General features: G+C 39.5%; 1 protein-coding gene and 1 long non-coding RNA gene across 4 annotated transcripts in view; one reads left to right on the forward strand and one right to left on the reverse strand.

Moving 5' to 3' along the window:
* MYT1 (myelin transcription factor 1) overlaps positions 1-26651 on the forward strand; it is a 58489-nt gene extending 31838 nt beyond the window's left edge. The window contains exons 8-24 of one of the 2 annotated variants that reach the window (XM_075846560.1): positions 3118-3252; positions 3599-3689; positions 3770-3880; positions 5071-5285; positions 6488-6693; positions 7021-7290; positions 8378-8532; positions 9216-9317; positions 11995-12057; positions 12174-12242; positions 15161-15223; positions 16959-17042; positions 21028-21249; positions 21430-21521; positions 22068-22171; positions 22825-22968; positions 23760-26651. In XM_075846560.1, coding sequence (XP_075702675.1) covers positions 3118-3252; positions 3599-3689; positions 3770-3880; positions 5071-5285; positions 6488-6693; positions 7021-7290; positions 8378-8532; positions 9216-9317; positions 11995-12057; positions 12174-12242; positions 15161-15223; positions 16959-17042; positions 21028-21249; positions 21430-21521; positions 22068-22171; positions 22825-22968; positions 23760-23900 — 2267 coding nt within the window. In that variant the 3' untranslated portion in view covers positions 23901-26651. The remainder of the gene's footprint in view (positions 1-3117; positions 3253-3598; positions 3690-3769; positions 3881-5070; positions 5286-6487; positions 6694-7020; positions 7291-8377; positions 8533-9215; positions 9318-11994; positions 12058-12173; positions 12243-15160; positions 15224-16958; positions 17043-21027; positions 21250-21429; positions 21522-22067; positions 22172-22824; positions 22969-23759) is intronic. The other variant, XM_075846561.1, reaches the window with a different exon arrangement.
* LOC142666498 (uncharacterized) overlaps positions 1-27508 on the reverse strand; it is a 90057-nt gene that overhangs the window by 28632 nt on the left and 33917 nt on the right. For both annotated transcript variants that reach the window (XR_012851698.1, XR_012851697.1), the window contains exon 3: positions 24108-24311. This is a non-coding gene — a long non-coding RNA (uncharacterized LOC142666498). The remainder of the gene's footprint in view (positions 1-24107; positions 24312-27508) is intronic.

A 27508-nucleotide genomic window follows, 5' to 3' on the forward strand; every position in this document is an offset into this window, starting at 1 on the left:
GCGACAGCGGAATCTAATGTGTCATCCCATCGGCAGCTCCGCAACGATATTGCGGGGAGCCGATTCGTTTACATGGCACCAGGGGGCCTAACAAAGGCCCCCAGGTCTGCCTTCAGCAACTGCCAGAGGCATGGCCTAATAGATTGCCTGTCAGTTTTACACTGACAGGCAATAATACTTTGGTATACTAAGTATACCAAAGCATTATATAAGCGATCGGAAGATTGCAAAGTGAAATTCCCTAGTGGGACAAAAAAAAAAAAAGTAAAATAAAGTTCATGAAAAATAAAAAATAGATTACAGTAAAAACTAAATAAAACCACTTTTTCCCCCAAAAAGTGGTTTTATTTAGTAAAAGTGTAAAAATAAACAAAAATACACATATAAGGTATTGCTGCGATCGTAACAACTCAACCAATAAAGTTAACACATTAATTAAACCGCCGGGTGAACGGCGTCCAAAAAAAACCCTAAAATGCTTAAATAAATAGCAAAATTCTTTTTTTTTTCTACCATTCTCCTCATAAAAAAATAAAATAAACGTTAAATCAATAAGTCCCATGTACCCCAAAATACTACCAATGAAAACGACACCTTGTCCGGCAAAAAACAAGCCCACATATGGCTACATCGACGGAAAAAAAAAAAAAAAAAAAAAAAAAAAAAAACTTACGGCTCTTATAATGCGGCGATGCAAAAACAAGTAATTTTTTTATTTTTTTTATTTTTTAAATGGGTTTTTATTTTGCAGATGTAGGAAAACATAAAACCTTTACATATTTGGTATCCCCGTAATCGTGCCGACCATAGAATAAAGGTAACATGTTATATATACCGCATAGTTAACGGCGTAAATTTAACACGCAAAAATCAATGCTGGAATAGCTGTTTATTTTTAATTCTTTCCTAAAATAAAGTTAATAAAAGTTAATCAAAATATTATATGCATCCAAAAATGATGCAATTGAAAAATACAACTCATCCCGCAAAACAAGCCCTTATACGGCGATGTCGACTGAATGAAAAAAAAAAAAGTTACGACTCTTCGAATGCAACAGTGAAAAAACTAAAAATAATGCTTGGTCATTAACACGCTAAAAGGCCTGGTCATTAAGGGGTTAAAGGAGGACGTACCAAAGCAGGTTTAGACATGGTGTATCCCATGAAGACCTGAAAGTTTACTTTAGCCAGGAGCGCAGAATTCATGAACTTGAGAAAAAAGTAAAACTTCTTCTTGGATGAACAAAGTCCGTTATAGAGGAAATGATGTATTTTTGGTTAAGTTACTTAAATCTAGCAATGAATGACTAGTGCAATCTAGAATGTAAGAAACATTTTAATTGAATGCTGTACTTCAACTGGAACAGATTGGAACCAACATTGCAAAAAATATGCCCTAGAAAATCATGTTTCCTATCTGTAGATGTTAACACATTTTGTAAAAAAAATAAAATAATGTACATTGCGTATTTCTGCAGATTGAAGTTCATTATGCCGTTGCCAAGGGTGATAAGCAAAATTTTCTGCTTCATAAGCAATTTACAAGCTAGTTCTCCCTCTCCTTTATCCATCTGAAAGCTTTAAGAATATGACTCTCCCAGCAGTGTTGCGACAGTGTAAAATAATCTCTTTGTGGCTGTCTGCTGGTTTACCGGAAACAGATTAGCCGAACGTGAAAGGGAAAACGATCTCACCCATTGATTCCCTGTGTCATTTTCAGCTTTGTCCTGAAATTTTTCTATATCTCAGTATAGCAAATGTAGTATTTGATCTGCTGGTCGGGAAGGAGGGAGGGAGTAATTTTGCTGAAACAGAAAGAACATAACTTTTTATTAAAGATCTTAAATTATTTTGTCAGCAGATTCTCAGCCACTGACGGGAATTAATACAGACCTTTAATGTCCATCACCTTGAAGTGGATGTGGGGGAGATAAACTCAATCAATCGCCTTGTTGTTTATTCATTTATTAAAAATAGTGAAAAGTATAACAGAAACGGCATAATATATGAAATCGGATTCCACCCAACATCAATTGTTTTGTATAGGTGATCAGGATAATGTAAATAATAATATAGAACTAGGATATTTATTATACAATAACTTTTCTCTCTCTTCTGAACCATTATTACTATAGGTAAGATTTTATTAATCACCAGTAATGTATTTACAGGGGTTTTCCGGAGCGATAAAATTTATGGCCTATTGCCAGACGAACACTATATTGGTGTTGACAGTGAAAGGAATGAGGGGAAGCAGCGCTCACATGAGTGCTGGAAACCTTTTAAACAGTGCAGAGAGTCGGACCCCCTCCGATCAGATATTGATGACCTATCCTGAGGATAGGCCATCAATTTTAACTCTCTGGAATACCCCTTTAAGAGGATTAGGGTTATGACACTATAGCAGCACACCAAGTTCCTACAGGTTCTGTACTATGCACCATAGGCACTCCACATGCCTCTGTATGGCACTGCATTATAGAGATAGTCTCCCCTAAAATAAATGCTTCTTTATGACATCCAATGGAACGTGCCGTAGGTTTGTTTTCTGGCAGTCATACAGAATCTGGCGAACCAACATAAAATAATCACTGTATGATAATCGGAGGAATATAAAAGGTCCATTAGGGCCCATAGACTTCTATAGGTGCCGTATTATGACTCCATACAACTTGTAACTTGTATGGAGCTGTAAAACTACTGTGTGCATGAGGCTAAAGTGGGAGAACCATAGGAAAAGGTTGAAAATAGATAACCTGCTCAGATAAACCAGGACTAAATATGATAAAATGTGTTCACATGGACTAATTACCTCGTCACTGTGGGAATAGGCATTTTGTGCAATTCTAGTCACATTGAACATAAGACATTGGGGTGACATATGGTTAGTTCATATATACAGTTGGTTTAGTTCATGTTTTATATAGAAAGACCTTATATTCTTTCACCTGTCTCAAGCTGCCTGATCCTGACCCAAAAGTCAAGGGCAGGACCCATAATGCATGTAAAAACATCATTCAAGTGCCAGAATTAAGAGCTTTTCAGATACAAAATAAAATTAAAAAAGTGCAGAAGAATTGGAGTTATTATTTATTTTTTACAATTTCTATCATAAAGATGCAGCAAGACCTGAAAAAAGAGAGATCAAATGTCCAACCCCTGGCTGTGATGGTACCGGACATGTAACAGGACTTTATCCTCATCACAGGAGCCTCTCAGGATGCCCACACAAGGACAGGATTCCTCCAGAGAGTAAGATACATCATCATTCTCTTGAGGTCCAAGGCGGTCTGTTTTGCGGTCCCCTTTTCCCTGTGTTTTTTGCTATCCCCTTTGAGTAATGTAATTCACACGAGCTGCCAAGACCAGTGGGAGAAAGAGAGTGTACGAACATATTTCTAACTATTTTTTGAAAAGCACATGTATCCATTGGCTCGACAAATTAAAAAGTAGAATAACTTTACTTTGCCACTACAACATCCCTTTATGAAGGATGCTATGTATGTCAGAAGTAACAATATTTATGACTTTGGTTAACCCCAATCAATAAGCCATATTTAAAATAGTTCATTTCATCATTTCTCTTTTCTTTTGACAGTTCTGGCCATGCACGAGAATGTACTCAAGTGTCCAACCCCCGGCTGCACAGGACAGGGCCATGTGAACAGCAATAGGAACACACACAGGAGGTACTGGACTGTCATTAGCAGATCACCAATTCATGACAATTATAGAAGACATGATCTAAGTTTTGATTTTTCGATTGCAGCCTATCTGGATGCCCCATTGCTGCAGCTGAAAAATTGGCCAGATCCCACGAGAAACAGCAACAGCCTGGAGATCTCACCAAAAATAATACAAACTCAGACAGGATACTCAGGTAAGTTCAGGCATCTGTTCATATGGTTGTAGTACACTCCTAGGGCTTATTCACACGAACGTTGTACACGTCCGTGTGATGGCCGTTAGAGCTACGACCGTCACACGGATGCATATATATTTCAATGGGGCCGTTCACAGGGCCGTTGTTTTAACAAACTGCGTGAAGGGTCTGTTGAAAAATAGAACATGTCCTATTTTCTTCCATTTTCACGGATCCCTCGATAGATTTAAGTCTATAAGGGATCCGTGACACCTGGTCCCACACGAGTCCAACTCGGACGTGAAAAGCTGCAGTTTTTCACGTCCGAGTTTGCACGCGTTCGTGTGAATAAGCCCTTAGGTGCATCCCGAAATATATGTCAAGTAGAAGAACCATGCAAGCCTAATACGGTACCAGAGAAATTAACCCCCTTAAAGGGTAATTAAATGTTCAAACTTCTGACATGTCATAGCGACATGTCTGAAGTTTTGATTGGTGAGCCCGTACTCCGCTACATTGATTTCCGGAAAAAGCCGAACAGACACGAAGCAGCTGAGCACTCACACGAGCACTTCTGCTGCTTCGTTTTAGGGATTGGTGGGTGCTCGGACCCCCACCAATCCAAACTTCTGATATGTCACTATGACATGTCAGAAGTTTGTTGAACGTTTAGTTAGCCTTTAAACTGAGAACCCACCCAAAAAAATTAACTTGTAGTAGCTTTAAAGAGGCTCTGTCACCAGATTCTCAAATCCCTCTCTCCTATTGCATGTGATCGGCGCTGCAATGTAGATAACAGTAACGTGTTTTTTTTTAAAAAAAACGTTAATTTTTGGCCAAGTTATGAGCTATTTTATATATATGCAAATGAGCTTTGAAATGGACAACTGGGCGTTTTTTTTTCGTTATGTCCAGCTGGGCGTGTATTGTGTTTTTAACTGGGCGTGTTTACGTGTATGACGCTGACCAATCAGTGACCAGTCAGCATCATACACTCATCTCCATTGATTTACACAGCAGCGATGTGCAGCCACATACACAGAGATTAACGTTAATCAAGTGTCCTGATAATGAATACACATGATCATCCAGCCTGGACGTCATGTGTATTCAGAATCCTGACACATATATACACACACACATACATACATACATACACACACACACACACAATCTTGAACTTACATGCTCTTGTATTTTATTCATAGGCCCATGTGTTTCGTGAAGCAGCTGGAGATTCCCCAGTACGGCAGCTATAGGCCCAACATGGTTCCTTCAACGCCAAGAGCCAATTTAGCCAAGGAGCTGGAGAAATACTCCAAGGTTACATTTGATTATGCAAGTTTTGATGCTCAGGTTTTCGGCAAACGCTTGCTTGCCCCAAAGATTCTGACAAGCGAAACCTCACCCAAAGCCTTTAAATGTAAGTATGGGTCATATTAATTCATACCTTCATTTTTAAATAAAAGGAGATTTAAAGATGGTGTACAGAATTTGGCAATGCGTTAGTAAATTAGGAAGATTGATTATTCAGAAGTCTGGAAAAGATGGGTAACAGCTGCAACAGTGGTCATAAGCGGTCACCAGATTTACATAACTCAAGGACTGATATTTACTGGGTTTAAGAAGTGAATAAGGGGAGGGAAAAAAAGGCAAATTAATTTAATAAAGGTGGCATCCCCATTTGAGGAGAAGACATAACATTATAATCTGCAATCAGAATCTCTTTTTAGAGCACTGCAAAGAATATGAGGAGGTTTAGGGAAACTGCTTGTAGATCTCAGTAGCCTCGAGAGGGCTTTCCCTCATAACTAATCCTACTTTCCAAGATCCTTGTGTAATCCTGACACAGCTGCTCAGTAAAAAGCGTTCATGCTTCAGAGACGACTCAGCTATTGCAGCACAATGGGACTTACTTCTTTATTGCTGAACCCACACAGCACACAGAACGATGACATTGGCTACAGGCCAAATTGGAGAAGTGGCGCTGACAGCCTGGGTTAGGACTGATGGAAAAGTCATTTGTTTCACAGCAAAAATAATTCTCCCGCTGAATAAGATCGCCTCATTTGCAATATTTGCAGAGCATTTTTTCTGGGTAATTGTACTGACAAAATAAATTCTTGCAAAGCAGCGAGGACGACGAAGCGTCCCCGTACTGCTCTTCTCCTCTAATTCACTGAATGAAAATCCATCTGAGCTGGAAAGATTTATTAAATGTAAAACTTCATGGAGGAGGTAGAAGCAAATTGAAGATGAATCTTCCCACTGTTTAAATTTCCCAGAGGAGGACATTTAAAGCAGACACACATCAGCTGAGGTAGCTCATAATGCAATTCATTAGGTATTTGTAGGATTTTCTTGGTGAGGATATGTTGTATTTAGCGAACTACTTCTTGGAGTGAAATTTTTAATGCAAAAAAATAAATAAAAAATTGCACATTTTTGAGCATAGGCAGCACAATGTCTGGAGTGCCTCGGTCACAATCATTCTGTAATGAGTATACCTATATGGTGCATATGATGCTTAAAAGGGGTTATCCTAACTTAACCTCTTCTCTATAATAACCTGCCCTTGGCCCTTTTATTGACTCTTCACGTGGTTACCTGTTTATTCCTCTGCAGCTAAACCATTTCCAAAGGCCTCATCCCCAAGTCACAGTCCATCCAGCAGCTATGTTAAAAGCACTTCATCTTCCTCCTCTGGCTTCGATTACACCCATGACGCCGAGGCTGCCCACATGGCAGCAACGGCAATCTTGAATCTTTCCACCCGATGCTGGGAGATGCCGGAAAATCTCAGTACAAAGCAACAGGACCTGCCAAGTAAAGTGAGTACCCACTTAATCATCGGATACTCATGCCGCTGTGTTATTATGAAATCGCAAACATTAAATCAGACAGAATAATCATTCATTCTGTTGGAAGCGATCATTTTCATTTTATCTTATGAGTTGCCGTGCATGTCCAGCATAACTTCCTAAGAACCCCAAAAAAAAAAGGTCTGTGTAGATCAATGCTAGACTTGTAAACACAGGTCCAATGAAATCATTCTTCCATCGTGCCTGTTGTCCTCATACCCTACATAACGGTAAATGTGTACAACTCCTGCCCTAGAGCTCATATCTAATATCTTTTGTCCTGGTCTGTGGTTGCAGTCTATGGACATTGAAGTAGATGAAAATGGCACATTGGACTTAAGTATGAACAAGCATCGGAAACGGGAGAACACATTCCCCAGCAGCAGCAGTTGCAGCAGTAGTCCCAGTATGAAGTCTCCAGACCAGTCCCAACGCCAAAACTGCACTAGTGCCACAAGTAGCACTATGACCTCACCCCAGTCCAGCCAGACTTCTCGACAAGATGAATGGGATGGGCCCATTGACTATACCAAGCCAAATCGACAACGTGAAGAGGAGCCTGAAGAAGTAGGTTATTGGGGAATAACACTCGACTTGACTTGGTTAACTAGTTAAAAGTTGACATCCTGTATCTTTAAGCAAAGTTAAATTATTGGTTGGAATAGAGTTTACTGTAGGAACTGGGGCACCAAAACCAACTTTCCAATCCGAAGGCCGGATTCACACGAGCGCGTGCAAAAGGTCTGCAAAAGGTCCGTGTGTCATCAGCATATGATGCGTGGCTGTGTGATTTTCGCATAGCCGCCATCATTATGACACTCTGTTTTTATGTTTATAAAACAGAAAAGCACGTGGTGCTCTTCTGTTTGAATTCACAGTTTTGACTACTGTAGCGCGCGGCACATGGAAGTGTGTCCGTGTGCCGTGCGCGGTTTTCACGCATCCATTGACTTCAATGGGTGCGTGCAGCGCGAAACACGGCCAAATATAGGACATGTCGTGCGTTTCACGCAGCAGACATACGCTGCGTGAAATTCACTGACAGTCTGAACGGCCTCATTCAGTAGCATAGGTCCGTGCGACTTATTATACGTTTGTCTGAATAAGCCCTAAGACTGCTGGTACAGAGGGGGTAAACTTGGTTGGGACTTTTTTTGTAGGTCCTAAAATTGAACAGTCAAATGAGTTTCACTTGTAAGGTACTAAATAAGACTATACATTAAGGCTTCATGCACACGGCCGTGGCAGTGTTCTATGCGGGCCGTCTGCAATCATGGACCGTGTACACAGAAGATGTGCATTTATTTCAAATGAACTGGATTGCAATTGCAGACTGTAAAATGACTTGTCCTGAATTTTTACGGTCCGCAATTGCGGCCCCCACACGGTCTGTGGAAACCACGGTCGTGTCCATGGGCCTATAGAAATTAATGGGTTCGCAATTCATGCACATTATTGCAGATGAATTGCAGACGCAAAAACACGTTTGTGAGGCCTAAGTGGATGGTAAACTCCTTACAAAAAAAAAAAGAAAGAATGAAATCCGCTCAACATGGGGTGTGGCCATAAACCCTACCCTAGCTGCCATGATATCATTAAAGCATTAATATGTATTCTTTAAGAATAAAAATCTGAACACTACTTTTCTTTAAAGTCTGAACCTGCGGGAGCTTCTTTTGCTTCATCAGAAGCAGACGACCAAGAGATGCAGGATGAGAACTTTGAAGACCGTAAATACCCTGGAGACGTGACGCTCAGCAATTTCAAACTGAAGTTTCTCTCCAAGGACAGCAAGAAAGAGCTGCTGACGTAAGTAAAGTGGAATATAACGTAAATTATTAACGTACGAGAGACAATAGCTTAGCTTGAGCTCCAGACACATTTTGGCAGGTGGGGAAATCTGTAAAACTTTACCAAGTTATTACATAACATACTCTTGTTGGGAGGGCAGGTAAGTGGGTGCACAGGCAACACTGGTGTTCCATTCCTTGTCTAAGGTGCTCTTTAACTATAGTGTATATGAGAGAAAAAAAAAATCAAATGACACCTGGAGGCAAACACTTTTCTTCAGTTCACTGCACAGTTAATATACAGTCATGGAGGCTACAATATAATGTTTTTACGTTTCTAAGAATACATGGCAAGATACAAAGGCTTTAGGCTGGAGAGCAGAGCTGAGAAAATATACTTTTTAGATCCCTTCTCCAGCCTAGAACTCTATAGAGATAAGCCAGTATGTTTATTTGCCCAATATGCATAAAGGGTTCCCATTTTGCCCAGTTGTACCCCTGCATTAAAGTGTACCCATTGCCTACATACTATGTTGGCAGCCATTATGTGCGCTCAAATCAATAGTCAATACTCTTGCAATCCCATGAGTATTAATTCAGGCTACAAAGCGGCTGCTTGCACTCTGTGCAGATAAAGGGTACACCAAGTCTGGAAGAACATGACCCTCCTGTTGCACTTACTTGAAACCAATATCTCCCCAGATATTTTGCTTCACAACGGGATATTCGGCCAATACGTGATGGGGGATGCGCAAGTCCAAAAGGGGGCGATGCAGGAAAAAAAGCAGGATCCCTCCTGAATGAGTAAGTTCTATATTAAGCTTTTGCTTAGAATCCAAGAAAAAAAGTAGCAACGGTGGGGATGTATCTTCAGACCAAGAGAATCGCTGAAAATGCTAATGCTGGGATAAGTTAATTGTGGTCATAGAGCGGTTCTTGAAGTAGGTAGAAAGTTTTGGTTTGTCGGTTCATTCCCCTGAAATGTAGGACTTGCAGTGCTGCTTGAATACAGAGGTTTCACCGGAGCAGTGGATTCTGGTTGGTCACTACTACTAAAGCATTGGGAGACACATTTCTGAAATGTCACACATTGGGCCAGGGACATGCATACCGTACAGAGAAGGGCAATTCCAAAAATCTCTTCTTCACACCAAGCCCAATGGAGTTTAGCACTTGTTTGTGGCCTTACACCCAAACTCCCTGTAGTAAAAGATAGAATGACCAGGTGTGAAATGGTGGGCATTTACCACTCCCTTTTTACTAGATTTGAGATGCCTGTTGATGTCTGCAGAGGATTCATGAATGATGTGGAAGGTAGAAGCGATCTTTTCTGGAGCCCTATTATTGGGTACCGATGATGCCACAGGGCCTTCTTGTATGGTACTAAGGCCTATGTATTGATTTGATAATTAAGGATATAGATACAAAATATTGGAAAATGACAAACTTATATTTTAGCCTCCAACTAAAATATCCCCCAAACGACTGTCTTTTGCTTATGGTTCCAAGCCCTAGAAATGTTCCTAGGCTGCTTTGTGGATTGACGTTTCCTGTTCCATCTGCCTGATCTACAGGGGAATGCACGTCTTGCCGAGAGTCTAGAACTTTAGTAGACTGAATCGGTGTGTGTCAGTAGACATTTCATGGTTTCTAGCCTGTGGACAACACTCTCCCAAAAAAAAGTTGTATAAAAGTAGAGTAATTGTTCCTTTTAGGGACTGAAGAAACCTTAGAACAGTATCATGTTTGAAATGGTAACTTGAGTCCTTATTCCTTGAACGCCACCTGCCTTGCCCTCCCCACGAATGGACTACAGACGTCCTTAAGTATTTGTCGGTGTCGTATTGCCCTCATGGACTGGGCGCCAGTGTCTTGCACACTGGCGTTGTGCATGCATATATATATATATATATATATATATATATATATATATATATATATATATATATATATATATATATATATATATATATATATATATATATATATATGTGTGTATGAAGAAAACCTGGCACTCTAAAAATGCTTTGTTTTTGAAAAATAATTTTATTTGCAATCCACAGCCTTGGACAATGTGACGTTTTGGTCAAAATAAGCAGACCTTTTTCAAACAGTCGGATTGCGTTTAGTATGAACAGGAGCCATTGCTGTGCTGCGACATTTCCCTGCTAGCGGCGGATGTCACAGCACAGCAATAGCTCCTGTTCATACTAAACGCAATCCGACTGTTTGAAAAAGGTCTGGTTATTTTGAACGAAACGTCACAATAAGTCCTTGTCTACTTTTGCAGTAATGGTATCTGGATCTTTATTATGAACAAGCATCATGGGCAGCAAAGCAAACAAGACAACTAGTTTCCCCCTTCAATAACAAAATGACAAATCAATGGCCCTGGTCGGCTGTGTGGCCTAGATAGATGGGTAGGAGAGTTCCGGTTACACCCAAAGAATTAATGGATTATTCAACGTTGCTTGTATTACTCTTCTCCACTTACTATCTCTCTTTAAAAGATTCTGATTGGCTTCTTGATATTGTAACTACGCCCACTAAAAAATATGTTAGTTAGGCCTCATGCACATGGCCGTGCCCGTAATAGCGGGCATGGATGGCGGCGGTCAGCCACCCGCATTTTCGGCCCGTGCTCCCATACAAAGTATAGGAGCACGGTCTGTAAAAAGCAAAAGATAGGACATGTGGCTTTCTACGGGAAGGTGTCGGTGGACAATAGAAGCGAATGGGTCCGTAATTACGGACGATTTTTACGGTCATGTGCATGGGGCCTTACACATGGAAAATGAAAGTAACGATCATAGCCAACATCTTCTCCGGCTTTACACTCACAGGGGGGAGATTTAACAAAACGAGTACAAAAGGAAAAGTGGAGTAGTTGCCCATAGCAACCGATCAGGTTCATATTCTAATTTTTCTGAAGCCCTTTAGAAAATGATAGAAGAAATCGGATTAGTTATGGGCAACTACTTCACTTTTCCTTTGCACCAGTTTAGATAAATCTCCTCCATAGAATCTTTTTCTTTAGGTAATTGCAAAAGTTGAAGCCAGGTATCCAGAATGCACTGAACTGCAATGTTTTCACATGGGAAAAGCACTTAAGCTTGTCATACATGGCGATATTAAGAGCTCACAATTCCACACAGGGATTATCCAACATATTGCAATATTTGTGTGTGGTTTCCAGATCTTTTTTACTTCCTATAGAATAAAAACAAAAGGATTGTGCTACCAATGTTGTTGGTGAGACGTAAACCAGCAGATTGATCTGAAATACATAGATATTAAATAGATGGATATATAGATATGAGATAGATAGATAGATAGGATAGATAGATAGATAGATAAGATAGAGTTGGAGATGCCATCTTTCCTATCTGTTTGCTTGGCACATCCAACAAATATTACTTTTTTTTTTTTTTGCTGTGACCTCTAGTGCTTTCTATTAACGGTGTGATTTTTCTGCACCCAGCTGCCCTACGCCAGGATGTGATGGAAGCGGACACATTACTGGAAATTATGCCTCTCACCGCAGGTTAGACCTCTCTTGACTGCTCCTTTGTGCTTTGGCTTGCAGGCTGTTTAGTACTATCCCGCACACCTCCTTTTTTTTATTTTGGCTTATCCAGTTATCTATCTGTTCTCTTTCAGTCTTTCTGGTTGCCCTCTTGCTGACAAGAGTCTCAGAAACCTCATGGCTGCACACTCTGCTGATCTCAAGTATGTTTGCGCTGAGCTGAACTGCTACTCCTGCCTTTTCCACTTAACCCTCTTCTTTCCCTCCTGCTAGTCAAAATCTGCTGAGGCTGACCAAATGCTGTAGTGGGTCATTTAAACCGGGAAGAAAAAAAAAATGCAATGTGGAGATGTCACATACTGATTACTACTAGTGTCTGTCATTGGAGCTCTAAGCAGATTTTGTTTCTTCAGGGCTAATTTCTGCACCCCCTGCCCACCCTGCTTTCTTAATTTGCTACAGAATGGATGTCAAGTATATAATAAACCATATGTAAATTATTTCAAGCTAGTTTAGAGCATGCCCATCTTACTGCACCCTCTTGGCTCCAAATCAGCATTGCAAAACCGACAACTGTGTTAAAGTGGTTGTCCGAGAATTTAAGAAACAAAAAAGGCTGCTGGATAGGTCATAAAATAAAAAAAAAGATACAATACTTATTTGTTAAATCCCCTGCTGCTACAGCGCCGATGCTCCGGCCTGCAGGTATCGGTTTACTTTTCCAGCAGGGATTCTGTAGATAGAAATGACTGCTGCAGCCAATCACTAGCCTCAACCGTTATGTACAGCAGGTCACCATTGTGACCAAAGATTGGCTGCAGCGGTCACGTGAATGAAGAGCATCAAGTAAATAAAGACCGGTGTGGACCGGTGCTGCAGCGGCAGGTGAGTATAGTTTTTTTTTTTTATTTTAGGAACATATCCCGCAGCCCATTTCATTTCTTAAAAAGTCTCAGACAACCCTTTTAAAGTAAACCTTTCACTTACACATATTTCAGACGGTCAATTTGTGGGTTACTGGTGTCCATAGATATGCAGGTATCATAGCATTACCAGAGACCGTGACACCTGCCTATTCCCTGATCCCATCAACACCCTCCATCTAACTATTTCAGATCGAATTAGAATTGCATGTCAACAAATATCTCTGTGTTATACTGACTGCATCTGCACTATGTAAGTTCTCTATCACGCCCGATATACCACCTGATTGTTGTATAATGCATCATTCAATACATCGATTACATTCCCATGAATACTGAGAACAGCCCACAAAAATGTCTGCTTCCGCTAGGAGCGGTGGCCCTTTAAGCAGACGTCAGTGTTAGGCCAGGCTCACATACGCAGTTTTCGGTTCAGTTTTTAGCCAAAGTCAGAAGTGGATCCAGCAGGAAGGAAAGCAAAGACTGATGCATCTCATTTCTTTTGTGTCCACTCACGTGTTTGACTAAAAAACCGGAGCCAAAAACTGAGTGTAGGATTCTAGCCTTAAGAGGTTTTCCAGTGTATGTAAATAAAGCTTAAAGAGGCTCTGTCACCAGATTATAAGTGCCCTGTCTCCTACATAATCTGATCGGCGCTGTAATGTAGAGAACAGCAGTGGTTTTTATTTTGAAAAACGATCATTTTTTAGCAAGTTATGAGCTGCTTTAGATTTATGCTAATGAGTTTCTCAATGGACAACTGGGCGTGTTTTTACTTTTTACCAACTGGGTGTTGTACAGAGGAGTGTATTAGTCATTGGTCAGTGACTAATCAGTGTCCTGCACTTCTCATTGTTCCAGCCCAGCATGATCCACAGCACAGTGTGATTGTGCAGTGAAAGATGCTGGGCTGGAACAATGAGAAGTGTATGACGCCGATTAGTCACTGATTGGTCAGCCTCATACACTCCTCTGTACAACACCCAGTTGGTAAAAAGTAAAAACACGCCCAGTTGTCCATTGAGAAACTCATTAGCATAAATCTAAAGCAGCTCATAACTTGCTCAAAAATGATCGTTTTTCAAAATAAAAACCACTGCTGTTCTCTACATTACAGCGCCAATCAGATTATGTAGGAGACAGGGCACTTATAATCTGGTGACAGAGCCTCTTTAACCATTGTACCATGAAAGGGGTTGTTCAGGCTTCGGACTGATTTTTATACTGATGACTTATCCACAAGATAGGTCATCAGTATATGATTGGTGGGGGTCCGACACCCAGACCCCACACTCATCAGCTGTTCCGACTGCTGGAAGATATGCAGGGATTGGTGCAGGAAGCAGAAGGCCCCCGACCAATGTATAGCGGCCGTGCTGCAGCTCTGTGCTATTCAAGGAGCAGAACTGCAAGACTCAACATGTCAACTATATAGTGGTCGGAGCCTTCTGCTTCCAGCACCGAGCCCTGCATAAGTTCCGGCACAGAGAGCCAGCCGGAACAGCTGATCGATGCAGGGTCCGAATGACGGATACCCACCGATCATATACTGAAGACCTATGGATAGGGCATCAGTATAAAAAAAACAAACTGCCCCCAACCTGGACAACCCCTGTAAATGTTCTGCAACTTCACGTTTCAGTTCCTCACCTTTATTAAAATCCCTGTTTGCTGAGTGAATGTAAACATTCCCGAGACCTAATACTTCACAGCTAATGGTTTGTTACAATTTTATCTAGACTAAATAATCCTCTGTATAAAATATCTGGACTTCAGACGTTTTACCTGCATAGATACATTGTCGCAAACTATCAGGGCAGGACAAAGGATTTGTGCTATTGATGTGTTTAGCTCACAGAAGATGGTCTACACTGGATACAACTGTAACAAAGCATCAGCTTTGAGAAATATTAGTACAGATTTTAAATTGAAACATGAAGACTATTAGAAAGTTGCAGAGCTTTTGATTTTTTTACTCAAAAATCCCAATCTGACGTGATAAGCTTTTAGTTCCATAGAAATGATATAAGGATGTGATGCCGGTTTCATTACATGTGCTTAACAATATTTTCTTAATTTAATTGAAAAATTCCTTTTAAATCATCTGTTTGGACACCCATCCAGGCAAGACGTCATACTACAAATATTTTTACTATTTATTTTCAGATTGTTATATTTTCCTCTCTTCTTCTCACCAGGTGCCCTACCCCGGGATGTGATGGCTCCGGACACATTACAGGGAATTATGCGTCTCATCGGAGGTAAGAGCCTCTGGGAATTAATTATTCGTTTTTTATAGCTTGTATTATTTTTCTAGGGCCCATCCTGATTAAAAAAAAAATAATAATAATCACAGGGCAAAGTCTTTCTGTGGCTTGCATCATGGTCCTTGAATATGAAATGTGCAGTAAAAATGTGGAGCTAAAATATCTGAAGGATTTATTATTTGAATGTCAGATGTTTACAGATTGGAAATATTATACAACAATATTAAATTGAGAAATCCAGGTTCATATAAAAAAAAAAAAATTGATAAAAATAAATTTAATAGGCGAGGGGTTCTTCCTTCAATTTTCCTAGGTGAAGAAGGTCCCAGTACTCTCCAATGTACAAAACTATCAATTTGACCAATGGGTTATCCGTAGCATCATAAGACAATTGTTTTAGACAAGCTACAATTACTTCTCGCTCTCTAACCTTTATGGTATGGCGAAATTTATTTCCAATTTTATCAAAAATTTGTATGATTCAATGTTTGCAGTACTGGGGAATTCCCAGTAGCTTTTTGCAAAACTCTACAACAATAATGATAATGACCAGAGAATGAAGACATTTTTAATTCTCTTGATACATTTGCCAAACAATGCAACAGATGTCATTTTGTTTGGTTCCCATAAATGACTGATTAGAGTCTATCATATCTAAAATATTATTGGTAAATATTAAAGTGTCAGATATTTTTTGAGCAGATGATATTTGGAAAAAGGCATTAAACTTGATCCTATTTGGTTTTCATCACTCCTCTGCCTGGGTGCCGGGACTTTGCTTACAATGGTCACAAAACCATTACATGAATCATTCTCCTGTTCGGTGCCATCACCGATCATCAACTATTTCATCATCCCATTTTTTTTTTTTACATTAAAGTCAATGGGATGATGGACATGACAGATCGAAACAATGGGTTTCAAGGATGACAATTGGATTTCAATATTAAAGACAGATGGAAAAAAAGTGAATGGGAGAACTGATGGAAAAATTGATAGCTTAGGGTTGGTTTCCATAGGTCTTGCCCTTCAGTCTCTTTTCTCTCCGGCTTCCTATGGGGTCAGTTTTGCGTCCAGTGGCATCAGTTGTGATGTTGGACGTCTCCCCAAGCTGGATATAGAAACGTTGCATGTTGACACAAGAAAGGAGCACAAACTGCTTCATTTTTTCCATCAGTTGTGTCCAGCTTAGCCAAAAAAAAAAAAGAGCTGATCTATGTGATATAATAATATATGTGAAAGCCCCCTATAGGTACAAATGCTATTGATTGGCTGAATTGTCTGAGTGTCCGTGACTGAGCAAAATCTACAAATAACTGAAGTCTAGGGAAGGTTTCTTAGTACAGGATACATTTTAAAAGCATAATTTCCACGCTTGTCACCATTGGTTTACGTTACACATTTTTCAAGTCATTCTTAGATGCCGCAGTTTGTCCTTCATCAATGCAGTCCATAAAGCCTAAGAGATCAAATCCTTCCAAGTTACATCTTTATGAATTGATGTTGTTCCTAGAAATGGCGTAATTCTCAGCGTAATTGTTTTCCATAGAGCAATGTGTATAATTGCCCCAAGGGACTTGGCAGTGCCTCATTCCCTGGGTTTGTTTGCGATCACACTCTGAATATAGCTTCACGGAGGCCAGTCAGGTGAACAGTCTGGGAATAGGTTGTACTGCGTATTCAAACTGAGCATATGGCAGTAATTACATCCTCTTCTATAAATTTATAGCTTGTCAGGCTGTCCTCGTGCCAAGAAAAGCGGAATGAAAGTTACACCCACTAAGGATGACAAGGACGACCCAGAGCTAATGAAGTGAGTAGAACCTGAGCATGTGATGAGAAGAATATAAGAATCTGAGAAAACAACATGTAAAACGATTGCAACTGAAAAGTGTTTGTAATTGGTTTATGTGAACGTTACCGAGAAGCCCTAAAGGGCTGAAATGCATCAAACACATCAGACTATACCAATGAAAATCACTGAAGTACATTATAACAGAGGGAGGCAACCTTCTTATAGGATAAAATGGTAACAAACTAAACGGAGATTGTACGGACAGCAGCAGCGTCTGTGCCGACCTACAAAACGCCATCAACAGTGCCAAGATGCTTATGTACCATACTGATTATCCTCGCAGGGCTCTATTTACAAATGAAGTCATGATTAACCATCCATTAGTTATAGGTCTGTGACATTAGCCAATTAGCCCAAGTATGTTTCATGAGTGGGAAGAGGAAACTCAAGCCAAGGAGAGAGCATACAAACGCCATATAGATGATCCCACTGTACCCTCCAACACATCAACATCTCATTGGATTACTGACTGACCTTGTGGTTTATCACTTTAAAGTCATAATTTAGTCAGTTTAAAGGCCCCATGCACACTATTGTATTTTTCATCCGTAATTACGGACACGTTCATTTCTATGGGCTATGGACACCTTTCCGTATTTTTACCGTGCCGTAGAAATGATAGAACATGTCCTTTTTTGTCCGTAATTACGGCACGGACTCGTCATAGAATCTATGGGCACTTCCGTAATTATGGACAGATATGGATGTGCATCCGTAGCCGTCCGTGATTACGGAAGTGTTGCTATGCGACGCCAGGGGAATACCCTAGATTCCTCCCTGTTTTGTTAATGGATACGTAAATACGGATGCAATACGAACCGTATTTACCGACACCCTTCCGTATAGGCGGATGGTTTACATATGACTACGGATCCGTATTTACGGATGGATGAAAAATACAGTCGCGTGCATGGGGTCTTAGTCTGTCATTGTAGAGGGATAGACCCTTGAACAGCCTCTAGGTTGTTCGATTAGTAAAAAGAATATTGTAGAAACACTATAGGAAAAACATCTATACATTTCTTTACTTTTTTGTTTGGTGTCATGCACACGACCGTGGTTTTGCAGCCGCAATTTACCCGCATTTTCGCAGCTACATTGCGGTCCCGTTCATTTCAATGGCCCCATGCACGCGACCTTGACTTTTACTGATGCGGGCGCAAATCCGTACAGCAAAAACTCAGGACGTCATACGGTCCACATACGGCCCAGACTCACCAATAGAAGTCAATGGGACCATGGAAATTGCAGACGACCTACGGCTTGCCATCAGTTTGTAGCCGTAATTGCTTACAGCTGCCTAGCGACACTAGGGTTTTGAGACTTCTATCATGTTACCACCTCATGTCACCAGATAATTTTTAACTTTCCGCAAATTTTGCGGATCCGTGATTATGGATGGACTGCGGAAGGTTTTCCACATGCACAAACTGCGCAAATACGGATAACGTATCTGTGCTTTTGTGGCCTGCTAAACCACTATGGTCGTGTGCAGGAGGCCTTACTGATTTCATAGCTCTGTACAGAAGTTGTCATCACTGTCTCCAGTGGGGTTAAACATTTTTATTTTTTTTAATGTTTTTGTTATAATATATTATGATAGATAGATAGATAGATAGATAGATAGATAGATAGATAGATAGATAGATAATCTGGCCTAATTTGGGGCTTGATACAACAGTTTATCGGTAACTTATTCTCTGATTCTTCATGGGGGTGTCACCTAGAAAAGCATTTACATCTTACATGAACTGTGTACACCAACGGCGACCAGAGATGGAAATGAAAAACGAAATGCATTTAAATCCCAGCTCCCATCGGCAGCGAGCGACAGTCACTATGGTAAAAGTGTTGCGCAACGGCGACATATTTATAATCTCCCGTGGATGCAAAGTGCATATTGTCACTGGGTGGTAGGCAACTGGTCTTCTATCAATAGTTACCCCCAGCAGTTGGGCTAAGCATTCTGGAATGGAAGCTATTCGGTCGCTCTGTCAGAGTATTACTGGCTGCTTGGAACAAGGCTGAGCTCTGCTGCCACCCACTGAGAGAAGAGCAATTCAGGATCCATCACGGTGTTAATCATTCTTCAAATAAACGACCGCAGATGTTAAACCAAATCCCTCTCTTTACAATTATCGCATATGGGAAGAACCAACGACAAACATCTTTTCTTGCTTTCGTTTACGTGTTTACCCTCTAAGGGGTTAACACGGAGCAGACAGATGTTTGACACTGTTCAATACTATTGCAGAGACATAATGAAAGTTATATTAGCCACATAAGGCAGGTAGCAGAAGTGTCATAAAGGTGTGATAGAGAAGCAGGTTCTCACTCAGGAGGATTCACTAATTTGCTCCTAGATGTATGAACACACCGTTTTCTTATGAATTTTTTGAGGTTCCTGCTGGCGAGGATATTAAGAGAAAATTGTCCTGCTTTTACAGACAATTAGAAAACCAAGATCTGCATTTAAAAAAAAAAAAAAAAAAAAAACTACATCAGGCCTGTTCTTCAGCTTCAGAAAAACTATTTTTATAAGTAATACATTCATGTGCAGCAAGTAAAAGCGAAATGTAAGGTGGAATCATCAGAAGGCACCTCCGGTTTTGACAAACCTTTGACATGACAAGAGCCATTGGTAGAGATCTATAAGCCAGGACCCCCCCTGATTGCCATTACAGTCCCATTTAAGTCTGTGGCAGGACGGTCAACATTAATTTGGCTATTTCTGGAAAGGTCAAAGGGGTATGAGATTCATAGGAGTAGTATATGAGTATATAGTAGATGAGTACCGATTGATTCCAGGTATCAATACACTGTGAATTTGTTGGACACTGGTAATTTATGTTCTGTATAGAAGAGAAAGCTTTTAGGATGAATTGATTAAGGCTGGCGTTTCAGATGCCAGTCAGTCAATCTAAAGAGCGCTGGAGTAAGATGCGCCTAATTTAGGTGCATCACTGGCCGTCTGTGTGCCAGAAAGTCAAATCTACTCTAGTTACGAACTGGAGTAGATTTGCACTTTAATTGATGCCATTTTCTGTCATAAATTATAGTATATTTGTCGCCCCTGTGGAAGACCCACCCTCTTTTGCTTAGACCCACCCACTTTTAATAAAGTACCGCGAGTGACACAAATGCCTTAAAAGTCACATTTTTATTTTTTTATTTCCACAAATTACAACTTTTAGGGCATTAACACGTTTTTTAAATGCCAGAAAATTGGCTAGTAAGACTAATATACTCCTCCCAGTGTTTGCATCAGGAACTGTACAGAAAAAGACACTACATCTCCCACAACGCACTGCACCATAACGCAGCATATTATGGCTGAGCTGTTAGCTGTGAGTTTGTCAGCAATGTGCTGATGGATTCTAAATAGCAGAGAATAGATGTGTGAATGCAGCTCTGGATGTGGATGGGGTATAAGACATGATCTATTCAAGATCAATAGAGGATAAGTAAAGCAAAGTATTTGCAAAGTTACTCAATAATATATGTACATTTAGGGCTCATGCACATGGCTGTGCCCGTAATCACGGTCTGCGATTACGGACATGGCCAGCCGCTGACGGCAGCCGCCCGCATTTTCGGACCGTGCTCCCATACAAAGTATGGGAGCACGGTCCATAAAAAGCAAAAGATATGACATTTCCTATCTTTTGCGGAGGCTTTCTACAGCCCAGAAACCTTCCCGCAAAAATACGGGAAGGTGTCCGCGGTCAATAGAAGTGAACTGGTAGGTAATTTCGTACAGTAATTGCGGACCGCAATTCCGGACAAATTTTACGGTCGTTTGCATGAGGCCTTAATCCGTAGAATGGCGTTCAAATGCTAAAATCTACAGAGCTGTTAAGCTACATATTGTTTTAAGCTTGGAATAATATGTGATATAGATTTTCGGGAATATATCTAAACCATTATTTCACTCTCTGCTCAGGTGCCCAGTTCCAGGCTGTGATGGACTCGGACACATAAGTGGTAAATACGCATCTCACCGCAGTGCGTCCGGCTGTCCTCTGGCTGCTCGCAGACAGAAGGAAGGCACTCTGAATGGATCTGCTTTCTCCTGGAAATCTCTGAAAAATGAAGGTCCAACATGCCCAACCCCGGGCTGTGATGGATCAGGCCATGCTAACGGAAGCTTCCTCACTCACAGAAGGTAAAAACATATTACTTTTCTGATGAAGGGGGAGGGTGAGCGTTTTTGTAGGAATACTAAGGAATGGAAAATGCATACATCATTTATAATGGTCCGCCTGTATCAATAGAAGCCATAGTTTAAACTGTTGCAATATGCTGAATCTCAGACATTCGTATTGAAATATTTTGATTTCTTTAGTCTGTCAGGTTGTCCGCGGGCCTCTTTTGCTGGGAAAAAGGGAAAACTCTCAGGGGATGAGCTTCTTGGAACAAAATTCAAGACCAGCGATGGTAAGTGTATGGGAGAAAGTGTCAATCTGGTAAATGCCAGGTCTAAGAAAATTAAGTTTTTAACAATACAGCACAAACCCATATAAAGGGGAGTCGAAAATACTTATTTAAAAAAAAAAATGTCGATCTGCTCTAGAGATAATGTTATTGATCATTACATTTTGGCTAATAAATGATGTCAGTGTTTTATCTGAAATAGATCAAGTAGCTGGTGGCGTTGTTGCATTGGCGTCTATGGAAATTGTTTTGATGACAATGGTGAAATGTGGTATTGCAAGTGACAAATACAACTTCTCATAGCAATACCAAGTAAAACAACAAAAGCAATTATGAACCCCAGATTTGAATATAATACGCCAGTATTTACTAAAAAAAAATTCTTCAAAATTGGACCCTTGGGAATGGTTAGGAAATTGCAGAAAAAATGCAGTTACTGTCCAACTAGAATGAAACGGTCGTATACGCCATTAGTCCACTAGGTATGTCACTGTAGAAAGTTAAGCCATTTATCTGCGCCAATCCGATATGTTTGTTTGTTTTTTGCAGTCTTAGAAAATGACGAGGAAATCAAACAGCTCAACAAGGAAATAAACGAGCTTACAGAATCCAACTCAGAGATGGAAGCAGACATGGTGAACCTACAATCTCAGGTCAGTAATTGGTCTTCATTTTTGGTCTGTCAGCAAACATTGATTCTAGGATCAGAGCATCTAATTATATTTAGTCCTAAACCCTACTTTTGCATTTCCCACAATTTCAGTAAAATTTCTTAAAACATGCAGTTAAAAAAAATAATTAATACCACATAGAAATTACAGTCAGGCCCCATGCACCCGACCATGCCCGTAATCACGATCCCTGATTACGGGCACGGCCGGCTATTGACAGTCAGCCACATTTGAGGGCCGTACGCCCATATAAAGTATGGGAGCACGGTCCGTAAAAAGCAAAAATAGGACATGTCCTATCCTCTGCGGAGCCTTTCTATGACACAGACACCTTCCCGTGAAATGAATGGATCCGTAATTACAGATTAATTCTACGGTCGTGTGCTTGGGGCCTTAACTATATTATCTTTGTACAATGATATTTAGATATTACACTGAACCAGGAATGAAAAAAAATCTTTGTAGTCTCTAGGGCCCATGTCACTAAACAAGAGTAATATTGCCGTTAGCAGAGAAGGTTTTTTTTATGTGCGCAGGTGCATCACAGACTAATCTAAGAGCAATATTATCTGTAATTATATACCTATCAGAGATCTGATTCTTGACAATACTGAATGCATTCTCATTAAAATCAGATAACAACAATGGAGAAGAACCTGAAGAACATTGAAGACGAGAATAAGGTTATAGAGGAACAGAATGAGGCTCTGTTTGTAGAACTTTCTGGCCTGAGCCAGGCACTCATACGAAGTCTTACCAATATCCGCCTTCCACACATGGTGAGTGTTCGATTGTCTCTTCTATCTACATTGCTGCTGTGCGGTGGTAATTTGTAATTTGGAGCATTAGCATAGGTCATCATTTGAAAAGATGTCCACAGATTTTTATTATATTTATTTTTGGTTTTTCGATTTCTATAAAGCTAGCTTTTGCCAGGACTGTGTTTCTTTTTCTTTTCTGAGGTGGTCTAGAGGTGGGTGTGTATGAGATCAGAACAGCATGGCTATTTTCTTCCAGGAGCAGTGCCAATCTTGTCCATTCGATGGTTGCGGTATTGCACCTCAGCTTCATTAACATAACTGGGACGGAGCTGTTATACTCACACATGGGCAAGAGCGGCGCGGTTTTGGAAGAAATCAGCCATGTTTTTTACGGCTCATACAATCCCTTTAAAAAACGTATGGCCCTTATCTCGTACTTTGTACTTATATATGCTTTCAATATGTAATATTTCTCTAGGATTTTGGCTACAAATATGCATGTTTATTGCTCTGTCTTATTTGCTTATAATTGATAACCTTTGAGAAATAAAGAATTTAAGAAAAAAAAAAAAAAAAGGCATCGACTATTTGACCTTAAGATTTACATAATCCAACCACCAAGAGAAGTTTCCCACTTTCTTCTTTTTCTTATCAGCATGAAAAAGAAAAAAAACTGATAACTAAAAATTTAGAAATTAGAAAAGCTGCAGTTTCTTTAATTGGTATAGTTTTGCCTCATGGTATTAATAGATTCATTCATACGTTATTATCAGTGATATTTTTATCGTATTTATTCATTTTTGTTGCAGGAACCAATCAGTGAACAGAACTTTGATGCCTATGTGACTACCCTGACTGATATGTACAGTAACCAGGAGTGTTACCAAAACCCAGAGAACAAAGCATTGCTTGAGAGTATCAAACAAGCAGTCAAGAGTATCCAGGTGTAATGAGGGGATATGAGGACACTCCCGTCTAGTATTCAGGTTCACAAGCCTTGTGCTCTGTGCATTGAATCACAAACTTAATGGACCAAAATAAATTAAGAAAAAGCCCCAAAAAAGCTGGACAAAGACTGAACTTACAAATGTATATGGAAGACGAACCGAAGTTCGGACACATAAAAAAAAAAAAAAAAGCGGGGGGATGTTACCTACCTGTAAATCGGCAGCGGCAATTGACTGTAACTGGGCCCAAGTCATCCAATTATGGTGTGTCAAGACGCAAAGGAATCAATTCTCTGCAGCAAATCCCTGAGGTTTGTACATGGACCAAACTCAACCAGAAGCCAAAATGGAAGCTTTATCTCTGCTGACTCTCTGTCTCGGCCCTTTCACTCCTTGTGTCTTTTGAAACATCACCTGGCAGGGGAAGGCAAAAGACAAGTATTATGAGAAGAGCCGTAACTATTTTTTCATTTTATTTTTCACATGAAACATTTAAAGAGCAGTTCTTTAATTCCAACAGAAGCGCAAAGGATTAAAGGTTCTCAGGGAAAGCTTTTGGAGTTACCTACTGCATAGTCCAAATTTTTTATTTTTTTTTTGTGTCTTAACCCTAGTGTAAGCAGTTGGAAGTCAGAAACTCGCTGTAAAACGCGTGAACTAGTTGTGAAACGCGTTGGTTGCTGACAACTCAGGCAGTAAAGGTGGGATGGCCAGCTTGTGTCATGTTAGTGTCTATAATTTTTGGGAATTGTGTTATGTCTTCGTCCCTAGTGTGCTGCAGTGCAAGAAACGTAAAGCAGAAAGATGTAAACGCCCTTCAGGAATGGTGGTGCGCCTTTTGGGGTCGGTGCCTGGCTGATCCTATCCAAAATTTGGCATGACCATGATTTGTGACCACCCTGAACATGTGGCAGTATACATTTTTATGCACTTGACATGCTGAAGTCTCACGTGCTGAAATATAAATTTATTTTTGGGAACATTTTTATTGTGAACACAGGGAATATTTTATGTCTATTAATTTATCAGTTTTAAAAAAAAGACAGTTAGACTATTTTTTAAACTCCCATAATAGAGCTATAAATCAAGAGTAGAAAGCCCCTGCAAAAAAAATAAAATGAATAAAACCCAAACAAAAACAAAAAAATCCCAGCAACCTATGTCATAACAAATTATGGATCAAGGATCTTCCGACAACCAAAACATTTCCAAACTGGACCCAAGAATTTCTAACATATATTTTTTCATTTATTGATAAATTTGGGCTTCAGAAAACAGTAAACCAGACCAAGACATAGAAAAAAACCTGCAGTAAATAGAAAAGAAAAACATATTTTTTTCTTAATTTTTAATAAATTATTTAACGGAGATGCACTATCCCTCGCCACCAAGCTTAAATGATCATATTAAAATAATATCTTCAATACTGTATCCTTTTATCATTTCCCCATTTTTCTGGAATAATCCTAGGATTTTTGGAGTAATCAGATGCATGACATACAGCACTAAAAGGGTTCAGAATACTGTACAACTACATATTGCGCACTTTAAGACCTTTGTGAATTCCAAGTCATAGCCTGTAAAAGAAATCAACTAGTGCACTAAGGCTTTCCGTGGAATTTCTGTACGCAATTGCTTTTTATAGTGCAGAAAATAAACAGGGAATACTTTAAACACTTAGTACTTGGCGCATAGGACTCTTAAATTCTGCAAAAATTATTTCTAGATATCAAGGTGTTGAAGATTAGATGTATTTCGCAAATTCATACCACAACCCTGCTTTTGTAAATAAGCCCCACTCTGTTTGTGAATGCAAACCAGTTTAGCATATTCCTGTAGAACAGCTGCACTTCCACGGAAATACTATAGATATAGGTTTAATTATTGTGTCAATTAATTTAATTTTGGCAAGTTCTGTTGTAATTTATTCATTCAAACCATATGTTAACATTTGATATTTATTTAAAGTTTATGTTAATTTATTGGGGGTTTTTTTGTAACTGGACACCACATGGTAATAAGGGGAAAGAGCAAAACAAAAAAAAGGAAAAAAAGAAAATCGTGAAAACAAATAGATAAAAAAAAAAACTTTTAACAAATTATATTCCATGGGAAAATAATAAGAAATAAAAACGCTATCTACAGCTAATAGTTTTGATGAAACTTAGTTATTTTTTATATATTTTGTTATTTATTCTTTTAAACAATGGGGATTTTTTTAAAAATATTTTATAAAAACAGGAGTTTTGATATTTTTGTTTATTTTAATTTTATTGGGCAAAGGAAAAAAAAAAGAGATTTCTTTTTTTTTAAATTTGTTGTAATTGCTTTTGTTTAATTTATGTAATCCCTTTCATGCTGGGGAAGACTTCATTCATTAGTTGCTTGCAGTCTTCTCTACTACGAAAGGGCCACAATATCGCAGGCACTGATGGCAGTATATAAAATGCTGTATTTATTTATTATTTAAGTAAAAAAAAAATAATGAACATGTGAACTTGTATATTTATTTTGTCATGTTTGTGAGTCTGTTATGTGATTGTTTATGTGAAGAAATTCCTGTTAATATTTAAAGTAAAATAACAAAAAATAATAATATTATTATTAATAATAATAATAATACTAATAATAATAAAAGGTTGCATTGAAGGCTGATACAGACTAGCTGTTGTTCTGTGATAATCTTTCAAATACTGTGAATCCGGCCTCAGGGAACTTTCAAAAAACCGACCTGACTTCACTTCACAAATAAAACTCACGTTCTACTTGTGGATATCTGTCTTTTTTATTGTTCCATTCTTACACTATATAATATATATCTACTGTATGTATATATATATATATATATATATATAGTTTTATCTGTCAAAGCAATACCTGTATTGATGCTTTAGTTTCACAGAACGCTGAAGGGGGTTTTACAGAATTCACAGAATATGGCTAGTTTCAGGCGGCCATAATACGTTTTAGTGTCCGTATTACGTCTGCAACATCTCAACCCCTGGACGCTAGGTTCCATGGTGAAAAAAACATGGTTCAGTAGAACGAAAGTGAGAAAAGCTTGGTCTGGGTCTAGTGGTCGTAATGCGAACACCAAACTGCAGCAGTATTAGGGTATGTGCACACACACTAATTACGTCCGTAATTGACGGACGTATTTCGGCCGCAAGTACCGGGCACAGTGCAGGGAGCCGGGCTCCTAGCATCATACTTATGTACGATGCTAGGAGTCCCTGCCTCGCTGCAGGACAACTGTCCCGTACACATACCCTTACAGCAGCCTAAACCACACTAGGTGTCATGGCACTGATTGAGTCAGAATGTTGCATGACTGACATTACATGCTGTGCCTGTGAAAAAAAAAAAAATTCCCCTTATTTTTACAGCCAGTGCTCAGAGGAAATTACATGAAATAGTTGCACCGTGTTTACATGCAATTACCGTAGAGGGAATTCTGGAAAAAAATCAGGGATTATGAATAAAATAAATACATCTGTCAATTATCTCCTGGTTAGAGAACCAAAAAAACGGAATACTATTCCCAATATAAATCCATGAGAATGCAGCAAATTTATTAGAGGGGTTATCCGCTTTGGGAAATCCTTATTTGT

The sequence above is a fragment of the Rhinoderma darwinii genome, chromosome 13, assembly GCF_050947455.1.
Source record: "Rhinoderma darwinii isolate aRhiDar2 chromosome 13, aRhiDar2.hap1, whole genome shotgun sequence".
Classification (NCBI taxonomy): Eukaryota; Metazoa; Chordata; class Amphibia; order Anura; family Rhinodermatidae; genus Rhinoderma; species Rhinoderma darwinii.